The sequence below is a fragment of the Diaporthe amygdali genome, assembly GCF_026229845.1.
Source record: "Diaporthe amygdali strain CAA958 chromosome Unknown NODE_41_length_355262_cov_61_584611, whole genome shotgun sequence".
Classification (NCBI taxonomy): domain Eukaryota; kingdom Fungi; phylum Ascomycota; class Sordariomycetes; order Diaporthales; family Diaporthaceae; genus Diaporthe; species Diaporthe amygdali.
The window spans coordinates 187,800-200,197 of NW_026517061.1; the positions used below are offsets into that span (position 1 = coordinate 187,800).

At 53.3% G+C, this 12,398-nt stretch overlaps 3 protein-coding genes across 3 annotated transcripts; 2 read left to right on the top strand and 1 right to left on the bottom strand.

The window, feature by feature from the left end:
* Nucleotides 1-174: 174 nt before the first annotated feature.
* J7T55_008135 (uncharacterized protein) lies at nucleotides 175-1,263 on the bottom strand (the record flags this gene model as incomplete). The annotated part of the gene is made up of 1 exon (XM_053134050.1): nucleotides 175-1,263. One exon carries the CDS (start codon nucleotides 1,261-1,263, stop codon nucleotides 175-177), a length of 1,089 nt encoding a protein of 362 aa, XP_052988162.1.
* Nucleotides 1,264-2,961: 1,698 nt separating this feature from the next.
* On the top strand, nucleotides 2,962-5,076 carry J7T55_008136 (uncharacterized protein; the record flags this gene model as incomplete). Its single annotated transcript, XM_053134051.1, has 1 exon — nucleotides 2,962-5,076. One exon carries the CDS (start codon nucleotides 2,962-2,964, stop codon nucleotides 5,074-5,076), a length of 2,115 nt encoding a protein of 704 aa, XP_052988163.1.
* A 5,833-nt stretch (nucleotides 5,077-10,909) lies between these two features.
* Nucleotides 10,910-12,151, top strand: J7T55_008137 (uncharacterized protein; the record flags this gene model as incomplete). The annotated part of the gene is made up of 5 exons (XM_053134052.1): nucleotides 10,910-11,260; nucleotides 11,329-11,519; nucleotides 11,578-11,796; nucleotides 11,872-12,044; nucleotides 12,114-12,151. 5 exons carry the CDS (start codon nucleotides 10,910-10,912, stop codon nucleotides 12,149-12,151), a joined length of 972 nt encoding a protein of 323 aa, XP_052988164.1.
* Nucleotides 12,152-12,398: the final 247 nt, after the last annotated feature.

Here is a 12,398-nt window from a genome sequence, read left to right on the forward strand (position 1 = left end):
TTTTTTTGGGGGGGGGGGGGGGGTATCTATTGCCGCTGTGTAGCGGTCTAGCTATAGCTGACACCGTCGCATTCTAATAAACGGTCATTCTAAGGGCAACAAGGAACAAGTCCCCGTGGTATCTACAATCTCCGCACCGCGTAGTAAAGCTCGCTGGTGAATTGAACAATGGCTTTAGTCCATCTCCTCCATTGCCTTTCCTACATGGTGTTCAACTTCATGCTCGTCCACCAATATGCCTATCAAGCAGGCGCTCAGCATGGTCTCGTAGTTGACCCAGGGGTGGACCTCGGCAAACATGCGGGTGCCGTCGCGGCCTGCGCCACGGAGCAGCTCGGCCTCGCCACCGGGGTGAAAGCCGATGTAGGGGGATATGTTGTAGACCTTTCCAGAGAAGACAGACCAGGCATCCTTGCCCTTGCGGCCGGTCATCTGGCGGAGCTGTGAGGGCGTGACTCGGAGGTACGGGGTAGAGGGAGGCAGGCCGCGCAGATCGGATGTCGGGGATTGGGCCAGGCGGGCCCAGTCCATCGGGGAGTGGCCTGGCGTCAGCTTTACCTGCTTGGAGGGCTTGGTCGGAACGGAGGAGTGGGTGGGTGGCGGCGCGAGGGTAGATGTGCCGGGAGCACGGCTGGGGACGGGGAGGGAGCGGTTCGGCGAGGGCGCTTGTGGGGGGCGGAGGGATGAGCTGTTGCTGGAGACCGGCGCGAGGGTTGGAATGCGGCGTGCATTTATCGCGGGCTTCGGAGGAGGGGCCATGACGGCTGGAGAGAGGCTGCCTGACGATGAAGGTGGCGGAGGCGGAGGCGGTGGCATGAGGTCAGACGCAGTTGGCGCTCTGATTGCTTGCGTGGGCTGCAGAGGAAGAGGAGAGCGAGGTATCTGGCCAGAGTCGCTTGGCGGGGGGATGGCCGGCCTGGTGGGTTGTGAGGTCGAGGGCGACGGCGAAGGCGACGGCGAGGGCAGAGGTTCGGACAGCGAAAAGCTGGGGATGGCATGGGCGGGATTTGTAGTGCATGCGGCGGCCCTGGGGGTAGCCTGGCCATCGCCGTCGCTATCACCGTCACTGTGACCGTCGCCGTCGCGGAGTCGCGCGTCGCGGGTTGGTTGTAGTGGTTGCTCGGTTGAGTTTTGTGGGTTGTCAATTCTCGCTCTGTGATGGCGCGAGCTGAAGAGGAGGTTTGGGAGCGGCAGCCAGGCCGGGGGACGTAGGCAGAAGAACACGACGGATGCGACTATCAGCGAGATGCCGATGAGAGCCATCGTGGTATGTTGTTGTGGCCGTGGGGCGTTCCGACCCGGTGGACGAAAGCAAGTCTGTTGGATGTAGTCTAGAATTAGATTGCCTCTTTGACAAAAGGCTGAACACATGGTGTATTGAGTAGTAATGCGTACCGCGGCCTGAGGGGACCCCACTACAGGTGTTCAGGGTCCCCTGGTGTGGCAGGGTGGGAGTGCCGGGTCGTCGACCCAATAAGACACGGGCGGTATGGGTCAGGGATACTATATCGAGGTATCTACAGTATACATAGTATATATATAGAGTGGTTTAGGTACCTAGGCATGTTGCTGTCGTGCCTCCTTTCGTGGATACCCTACCCAGGCAACCCAGGATCTATATAACGGTTCGCAGGAGAGCACTGTGTGAGACATGGCCACGTGTGTGCCCTCCGCACCGTAGTCCCCCTGGTGTACTTGCAGCGCGCAGCTTGCTGCACGCACAGTGTGCATAGTGTCCTGCGATAAACATCGACATTGGCCGAGATGAGGAGCCACTCATAGCGCTGCCAACACACGGGCTTGTTTACTGCGACATGTTTACATTCTAGGTCTACATATGTAACTCACATGCACACACAACACACGTACTGTACCAAAGGTACAACAACCAACCCAAATTCGTAGACTACGTGTAGACGTGTAGACGGTCGTTGAATCCCAGCAGCTGGCCTCGCAACTCACTGCCAACCCAGCCTGTAGTCCATCTCGAAAGCCAGCCAAGTGCTGCAGCTGCAATGCGGACAAGTCCCCCCCCCTCTGTGCCGTCGTTTGTGCTGCATCCGACCTCTTTTGGGCGACAACGACACTAGGACACGGGACCGGGGCGACGGCAGGAACTTGACTTGTCTAGACCTGGCATGGTATGGTATTTTATTATTTTTCGTGTTGCATTGAATTGTCTTGTCTTGTTTGCCGTGTCAGTGTCCAAGGGAAAAAGACTCGCTCCAGGTAGGCCCAGAAATCCAAAGTCCACAGGTCCAGAATGTCCAGAGCCGAAATGCGGGCCCACCACAAGTCCCTCGCCAAAGCACAGTCACGTCCACCACGTCCACTCGTGCTGCATGGTACTACGCTGTAGTGCCGCCCTCCCAATCACCCCCAATTAGCATCCTCCCCACAACAAACAGCCCTCGACCCCATCCTCAATCTCACGACCAGACAGCACCGCACCGCTCCACAAACCACTCCTGCAACAACAAGATCAACAACACCAATCCCTCTCTCGGCAACAACCCATCACTCACCCTCAACGCCATCCATCACGTACCACGACATACACACGCCAATACCACGCCCCGTCCGTCCGACAGACACCGACTTGGGCACCGACACCGACTCCGACTTCGACGCCGCGCATCGACTTCGACATTCTGCTCCCGCTTCCGCATCTGCATCTGCATCTGCCTCGACCCGCAATTCCTCTCCCTCTCACCACGCACTGGGAACCCTCGCAGCCCCTAAACGCTCCTCACCGACCTCCACCACCACCGCCTCCTCCTCCTCCTCCTCCTCTTGCTGCTGCTCCTCCTGAATCCGGACCTTGACTTGGGCCTCGTTCCTCGTTTCTCGTCCTCTACGCGGGCTCCCCTTTTCATCCGACAAGATGCTACCAACACGATGAGGAATCTACATACCTCCCGAACCTCCTCTTCCAAAGAGCCCGCCCCCTCCTCCGGCAGAATGCCCTACGATCGCTCCTCCACCGCTGCGCCTTCGTCCTCGACCTCAACCTCAGCCTCAACCTCGTCCACGTCCTCACGCCACCCGCCCCATGCGCCTGCTCTCGCAAAACGCCTGCCCGTCACCCCAAAGCTCGCCGGCAAACCAGCTCCCACCTCCTCGGCCTCGGCCTCGGCCTCACAGCGGCAGACGGTCACTCTCGCCACTCCTGTCCCTCGGAGGTCTACCCGCCCTTCCTCCGTTGTCAGCCATGGCACCACCACCTCAGGTGCCAGCAGGCACGACCATGCCTCCCCCGTGCCCAACCACCTCCAAAACAACCCTACCCCAAGGTCTGGCTCCCGGCAGAGTCGTGTCACAAGTGCCAATGCTTCCCCGTCCCCGGCAGACGCCTCCTCCCCCGCCGACCGCTGGGAGACAAGGTCAGGCTTGGGCATTTCCGGAACTGCACTCGACTCGGATGCTGGCGCCGGTGTCCTGCTGAGGAGTGAAACAGCTCCCACCTCGCGCGACTCCAAATTCTTCTATGCCAGCGATGCCTCCAGGACCACACAATCCGCTACTCCCGCCCCCAGGCCCGCGCCACCGCAAAAAGGCCCGACCTTTTTCTATGCCAAGGGCAATAATCTGCCCCCGAAACCTAGCCCGCCCACATCCGTCCCGTCCGCGCCCTTCTCGCCCCCTCTTGCCGCCTCGACACCGGACCCCTTGGCCAGCAAGTTCATGTACGCCAACGGCTCTCCAGACCTGCAGCCCAGCCTGATGAAGTCCGGGCCCGGCTCTGCCCTCTCGACCACCCCAAGGGTGACTGCCACCAAGCCCGGCGCTGGCTCCCAGTCACCAGCCCACTTGTCGCAGAGGATACCATCACCGGCCAAGGCGACGGGCTACCCACCACCCCCACATCCTCATCCACATCCGCTACAGCCTCAACCTCAGCCTCAGCCCTCGGCCGGCCCTTCAATCGCTGAAAGGCGCAGTGTGGTCACGTCGGCGCCTCAGCTTGGCCGGGCCAACTCCAACGATTTGAGGCGGGTCAGCGCAGAGGCCGCTCCAAGAAAGTCCTCTGGGCACTCGCGCTCTGGTAGCCTGGTTGCAGAGCCTCCCTCTGTCGTGCGGACCGTGGCTCCGAGCCCGCCCGTCAGTTCGCCTTTGCCGTCACCCATGACCTTCTCGAACCCGGCAATATCCATGGCATCTGTGCTCGAGGCTGCCGATGACTTGGCCGGCAGCCAGGATGACAGCGACTCCATGGTCTCTGGTCTGGCCAGTCCAAGGTCGGCCAGTGGCAATGATCCACTCAATGAGCTGGTCGCCAACGCAAGGAGGGAGCGGAAGGTGCAAGACCTGCAGATAACGAATGCGTCCCTGGAAGCCATCAACCGGACCCTGGAACGGCAACTGCGGAAACAAACCAACGAGCTCCGGCGGTACAAGCGACTGACAAGGGCCGGCCGGCTCTCATCAGCCAACACGGCAGCCCCATCCCGAATCACATCGGCTTCCACTGCCAGCGAGGCGCCCGAGGGTCCTTTGAACAACCTCGGCCTGGCAGACCTGAGTGAGGGAGACTCCGAGATGGAGCCCGACGATGAGTACATGGATGAGTCCGAACTGTCAGAGTCAGACTCGGCAGGATCTGCGCAGCTGAGCCCTAGCACCATGGCACTGAGGGACGCCCAACACAGGAAGCGCGACGAGAAGCGCCTCCAGGTCGATCTTTCGAAGCATCAACAGCTTCTGGTCGACAGTCAGAAGATGAATCAGAGCCTGAAGAGATGTCTTGGATGGACTGAGGAGCTCATCAGGGAGGGCAAGAGGGCCTTGGACTATCAGGTCAGGGTCAGCGAGTTTGACGTTGACGGCCGTGCAGTGCCCGAAGAATGCGAGCAGCCGTATGTTTACGACGGGGCACAGCTATGGGACCACTCATCCGACCAGCGTCATAGTAACAGTGACAGCGAGTTTGGTCAGTCAGACGGTGATGCTGAGGGGGACCCCGACGAGACCATGAAGCTGCGAATTGAACGATTGCGGCCGGTAGAACAAGAGACTGGTGCGAAAAGTTCCCAGGATAGAGACAGCGGCATCGTACTCTCAGGCGATGGAATTTAACAGTGACTGAGAGAGGAGCATTGGAGTGACATTGCGGAATGTGTTTAGTCTCCTTCTCCGCTTCTTTTCTTACTTCGTTTTGCTGGGCAGATGACACATCACCACTCATGGCTGTCGCCTATTTCCTTTACGTCTGTGGGACAGTTTGCTTATTCTGTCCCCTCTGCTGCGTCCGATTTGTGGGTGGGATTTTTACCCTTGGCGTTGCGAGATTCAAGAAGGGGCACATGGACCTGGGCTGGGTTCGGGCTTTCTGCCCCTTTTGGTTACAGGGCACCTGTCCTTGGGTTTGGGGTTTTTTCTCCTTTTGTTGTGCGTGTGTCTTGTGTTTTGAGGTTTCATTTTGCTTGATTGGCCACCTGACCACCATTTTCTTTTGTCTAAATCCTGTACCATCACAGATACCCCACGCATAACACGGTTTTGGAGAGAAGAAGATTAGTGGCAGTGGAAGCCGCTGCAGCAGCTTTGTTGATACCCAATCCACCGCCATCGAGGTGAATAAGATGGGGTCTACTGCGTCACACTGGATGGTAGAATCGATATGGGAAGGACAAGGGAGATGATAAGTAGTTGGGTTGAAGTCCGGGGATGGGACACCCCAGGGCCTGGACTGTGTACAAATATGCTTACTAGTCCTATATCGACGGGATATTCCCCATCCGAGAGCTCCGTTCATGTGTGAGGTCACGGCTGGTGTTTCTTGTTGGCCCTCATGAGGCATATCATATGTCCTCACTTTCCTTGTCACACGACCTAGCCCCCTCGCTCCCGCTATTCGGATGGGCCGAGCTTCCTTGGTCTTTTAGACGTCCTCCCATTTGTCACCCATGAGCCCGCGCCCGCCCTCCAAAATGGATATGTCCGTCAGATCACCGGGCCTGCTCGCCCTGGCTGCTGATGTGGCCAGGCACGGCCCAGACATGTCGGCGAGGAAGTTTGGCCAGCGGGCTGAATATGGCTTACCTAACAGAATAGATCTGCGGCACTATGCTGAACTGATGGACGCAGCGATGGGATGAGCCCCTCTCTCAAGCGACGCACCTACATCACGGAAACGCTGATTTGAGCACGGCGCAAACCGTCAAGGCATAGCACACCATATCAGAAATTCAGTCTCTCAAGATACCCATTGCCTTTGTCCGTCCTGGGCGTGATGGCCGGATGGCCCAGCACTAGTACCTCCTCGGACACCCCGGGATCAACTTACACAGGTGCAGGCTATCTTCTCAAGTGCTAAGTATGGTTGCAAGACCTGCACTTGCGCATGCAATCAGTATCCGGATAGGTTCATGCCTGCCAGGCAGCACCTTAATGTATCTTACTTGTTCAGTAGCAGCAGGCACCGGATCGAATCACGAAGAATCCCCCTTCTCCAGAACAACAAAAGAAGAAAAGAAGAACACGGCGGTGGCGTTCCTTGGCCAGTAATTACACCTATAAGATGCAGTACCACGCAACACCATCCGTTGTATCTCACTGCACCGTGCGGTCCCTCTATGAGCGTCACAGTTCCTGTCTCACACTTGTCGCATCCCCTATCATTGTCAGACCCAGATTGAGCTTTGTGGTTTTTGTGTACGAGTTTTCTCTCGTCGATTAGAGCGTTCCCTGTTGCTCTGCTTTGCTGATTTTCGATGTCTAGCCGTTGCAAAGTACTATAGAGCAGGATAATGTACGAACCTGCACAATGACTGTTCGTTTCGTGCCTCCGAGGCATCTAAGAGCTAGTCTATACGCTCGGAATTATATCTTGCCCTCAATCTCCTCACACCAGAACGGCAGATATCGCGGGAAAGGTGTGGATGCTGGTAATATGCTACCATCATACGGTGAAACTTCTGTAATTCTCGGTCTTGGCATGGAGACGAGGATCACGTTCTCTGCCTCTTTGCTCAAACTACATGTTGTTTGTCGTCGCTAGGGAAATTTCCCTCCTATCTCTGGGCCACGGAAAAACTGAAGACACATTTCGCGTGGTTTATCCATCTTCTTTAGAGCTCCTTCTTCGTGTCCTACTCTGGCAGACAAACTCGTGCTGCGTCCTTCAACTCGCTCGTTTCATTACTTTCCACGTACCTCGTCTTTTCTTTTGATAGCATACTCGCTGTTAATCGGCTTGCCTGAAATCACGACGAAGGCAGAAACTCTTTTACAATTGCCACACCCTGGCGGTTGATCAAAACAAACGTAAACATGGGGGGTGAATCAATTTTTAAAAGGCTTTAAATTATACTCCGCTGAAGGCGACATCAGACAAGATAATCTAAACTTAAAGGCATTACCTTGTCGCCTCTAGAATCTCCTATTAAAGGGGACTTGATCTGGAGAAGTATACAGAGAGGAATAGGGATAAGAGATAAGAGATAAAGACCAGCAAGAAAATGATTAAATATTTATGCTAAGATAAATCTCGCTTCAAATCTACTTACACTGCTGGCTATCCTTGAATATAAGTAATCTTTGAAATTAATCCAATGTTGTTTTTAGAGATAAAAACGTTCAAGAACTATTAGGCGAGTAATGCTAGCAATTATACCTAAGTTCTCCAAAGGTAGGAGGAGACATACTTTTTTAGCGACGAATTGAAAATATTTAATTCTTGATTTTTATCTGTCAACCTTCTGCGACTGCGCAGAAATATAGCTACATTGAGACATACCCTCTTTTAGTCGCATCGGCCACCAAACCATCAATCATCATACGACCATACCAATTCAAAGTCCTTATATTACATCCTCTACAGTTGTACATCTTCTAGCCGTAACGGCTCTGGTACTGATTTGGAGTAGGAAAGCCAAAATACATTCTGCCGACCACAGGCATGAATACAGCTGCCTCAGATGCGGACACTGAGACATTGTTGAAAGCATTCAACTACTAGCCACTCATGCAAAAAATCTCCCCATGATGATGCCGCCCAGAGTCATGTCATATAAGATTGATAAGGAGAAAACAGTATGGCCTCCAATGCGCTTGCCAGAAGCGCGGAAACCCGGATGGCCACCACGATGAATGAGTTGCCTCGACCTTCCAGCCCGCGTTTCCTCCAGCGATGTCGAGTCGTCCAGACATTAATGCTCTTCTAAAAGTTAGCAAGATAAAAGAGGATGGTAAGAGCATAAAAGTGAACAATGATACTCACAAACTTGGTCGAATGTCCCAATACAAACGAGGGAGGAGCAGCCACAAGGTGTTGTCACGACCGACGCGCAGCAAGCGAAGGATTGCAGCAGCCATGGACGGCCGCGTTCCTCAACATCTTGACACTCACTGCCTTCTTGGTGTAATTAGCGGCTAAGCAACGTGCCATGTGAAACGCTGGGCGCTCTGCAGAGAAAGCCGGTCAACCCTCCCGACTCCACCTAGATAGCAGTAATCTCTAGATTTCACCAGCAGACCGACCTAGAGCCAGTGACGAAACTCAAGATGGCTAACCTTAGTAGTAGTCTATTTAGGCCTAATCACAATTTGACACACTTTTCTCTTCGCTCCCTCAAAATCCCAGAACTACAGTATTGACACAGAGTTTCAAGAACATACGACGAATTAGGACATGAAGGTAGAGCAGTTGTATTTGCGAACCTCCCGACAGCATAGAAAAACAGTATGCACAGAAACAATATAAAAAGGTTAGGAGAAGCAATCCTTCTTGGAGCTCTGTACCACACGCAATACTGAGCTTTAGCGGATGCGAACATGATGAACAGTACGTCTGCAGGGATTACGGCTTACTGGTATTAAACTGGAAACGGTTCAATCTGAGAACAGGGTGTACACTCAGGAGTACTGTACAAAAGGAAACAAAACACAAGTGGAACGTTGCAAAGGGCAAGAAAGGTCGAAACTACCAACCAGCTAGCTAACCTCTCCTCCCCTACAAGACAAGAGGCAAAGTGGGAAGCGCGACGGGACAAATTCAGAGATGGGATAGCTGTACTCAATGCGTCAAGTAAGGTCCAGTCAGCGCTTCCTTGGATTGAAAGGGAAGCGGTTCCTGCCAAGAGAGCCTGTTGTATAAGAAGTCGCCATGGGATCTTTCGCTCTGGAATAGCTTACCATAAATTAATCTACCTATTACAGGATAATGAGCTATAGAACAACCAGAAGAGCTGCAGGGCCAGAGGTAAATTTAGGGCTGCTTGTCGGCCGTACTGCGCACACATGCATCCGCCCTCTCAGGAAGAAGCATGTGTCGTAAAAGACTTTACTAATGTTTCAAGGAGATGATTTTGAAGGGGTGGGTGAAGGCTGAGTGCAATTGAATTTGTCGAAGTTTCATAATGAAGCAGCTGCATGAGATAGAGACGAGTTGATATTCACAGCCTCTGGTAAGACCAGGGTGTGACCCGCCCATTGTATAGGTGTGATAGATGACATGCTGTACTGACCTGCAAGCCCGTTTAGCTCATCGGTAGAGCGCATCACTAGTAATATAGAACTGTGATGATGAGGTGACTGGTTCGATTCCAGTAATGGGCAGCTTGCTACATATGTTAATGTTGTCATTTTTTCATGCGCTGACATTTGACTTTTTTACATTAAGAAACATGAAGATGTGTAGGAGGCATATTAATAAGGGATTGTTTGAATTATTTTCAATTTGAATTGTATATGTGGAAGGAAGTAATAGATTTTTGTAGCACGGGAGTATCTGGATCTGGAGCTAGGAGCGCGGGTTGAACATCAAAGGAGGTTCTGCAGATTGCGCAGCATGGTTCCTCTACTGTTCGCTCTGCAATCGCGTCGGTCACCATTGTTCGCAGCCAGGTCATTGATCTGACCCAGGATGACGACGCCCCGCAAGCTCTTACGACATAGTTGGGAAGTCTCGTGATTTGTTGTGTGGCTGTGGCTGTTACTGTTTGAAATCATCTTTTGTGCCTTCAATAAATCAGCTGATAGACAGTCACCCATTATACCCGCCCAAATGCCTCTTCGCCTCATCCAGCACTGTGCGAAACCTTTCCGACTGTATATCGTGGCTTCTTTGGGCAGGCTCCGCCGTGCCGGATGCCCCGGTGGCCATCTCAATCATCGGACCAGACTCAACTTCCGCCATATTCCCTTTTACTGGTCCTGTGTCAGAGCATGCTCCTATACCTGCCAATGGGCTGACAGAACTCGATGACCACAGTCTTGAGGCAGGGACAGTATTTATTCTGTTAATGCTGGAGCTAAGTTGAAAAGCTGTAACATTTTTCCGAAGCTGTCCAACTCTATTGTGTGCCTCACCTGCAGGAGTGCTGGATTTCGGGAGCCGCTCCTTGTACGGTAAGTGAATGATAACACGCAACGATCGTGAACTACCCAGGAGCGTAAACACAATAGATCGCAACTAATTCTATCTGACTGGTCATCCTCTACTGGACCCTCCGTGATAATCCGCGAGAGAGTTCGGATCTATACAGTCTGTGTCTCAAAGAGGTCGCCTTGCATATATTGGATGGCCAATCAACTTGCATACTCTCCGCTCCGGGCGACTCAACGCTTTTACCCGCCGATATAAATATGGGAGCAGCGATGATCTGTTGAACGGCACTTGCAAGTGGCCAAGACAACTGAGGATGGCGATTCTGCTTGAACCAGCGGATGCTATCTACCCCAGATAACGTGGCGGCGGGATAATATCCCTGAGAGCTGTATTTAAAGGGAAGCGCACCGTCCCTTAGCTCGCAATTTCTTTCTCGAAAAACCTGCAAGCATTTGCACGAACTAGGTAGTAATTTTGCGCACGAATATGCTTTTTTCCTGCCTAGTATCCACGCTCCTGGTTCATCACCATGTGGCAGCTCAATTCACGCCGCCCTCGGGGTGCTGTGCCACCGCAGCCATGCTGCGATTTGGGTGCTCCCGGCTCGTCATTGAGCGAACCGACCCCTTAGTCGAGCCTGGAATGATACAATCCTCCCATAATCATCAAATCGTCGGAGGCAACGCCTTCAATGCATCCATGGCGCCAGTCGAGTATGACCCTTCGGTGGAGTCTACCTGTACCTCTTGTACGTTTAGCGAAGACTTCTCCAATTACTGGACAGCGAACCTGTACTTCAGAGCAAGGAACGGCACATTTAAGAGGGTGCCTCAGATGGTGAATTTGGGGCTAGAGGGTGGAGATGGCGGTATCACAGTGTATTATATCCCCCCCTATGATGGTGTGACGACAGTCACTGCCTTCAAGCCTGTGAGTGCCTCACCCAGTCGTGGTGCAAGCCCGCCGAGAATGGAACATATTAAACAGAGATGTCTTAGGGATTTCGTATGCTCGTGGGTGATCCTGGCCTGAGGAACCCCCAGGGACAGCAGAAGCAGCTCTGCCATCGCTGCTTCAGCAACATGCAGCAGGACCCGTTTGGTGGCGCTCCTTGCACTGGCGACGACACCACCTCTTTACCCAAGGCTATGTGTGGTGGTGGAATCAGGACAACAATTACATTCCCTACGTACGTAAGGTTCGATACACATCATTTACACCTTTCCAGATAACTAACCATCGCATAGGTGCTGGGACGGGAAGAACGTCGACAGCCCAGACCACAAGGCCCACGTGGCTTACCCAAGTACAGGGTCCTTCGAGTCGACTGGCGCCTGTCCATCAACACACCCTGTGCGCCTACCGCAGGTCATGTACGAAGTTATGTGGGACACGACGCCGTTCAATGACCCAGAGCTCTGGCCAGAAGATGGCAGCCAGCCTTTCGTATACTCGACTGGCGACGCGTGAGTAGCAGCTTCCCGGTGCACGAATCTGTCATGAATACCTAGCTGAGGAATGTCCTCTTGGGACTGATACAGAACTGGATACTCCCAACACGGAGACTATCTCTTTGGATGGAAGGGTGACGCACTCCAACGAGCCCTTGACAAGCGTTGCACGGGAGACACCTGTAGTGAGCTCCAGCGACAGTCTGCTGCTACTGCTATGAAGTGCACCAAGCCACAATTTGTCGATGAAGATGTCGATGGATGTAAGTTGTACCTCATTCCTGGAAGCTTTGATTGCACGTTGCGGGGTGAAGGGGCTGACATTGTATTAGGGATGGACTCTCTTCCAGGAGGTATGTCTGTTACGTGAGCAAGGTTATGACTGAGCAATCAATGATGCGTGCATACTCTTGGTCAAGGTTTCAGGAAATTGGCTACGTGTCGGGTTCTTTCATCGTTCTATTCTCGTTGCTCTGCGTGACGGTCCTTGGCCGACGTGTACACGGCTAACAGCGGGTGGCGCTATGGCTCCTACCTGCAAGCAGGATCATCCTTCATCTCGGCTACTAGCTAAGGCCCGTCTAATGGGTAGAATAATGGCCTTTGAATTTAGTAGC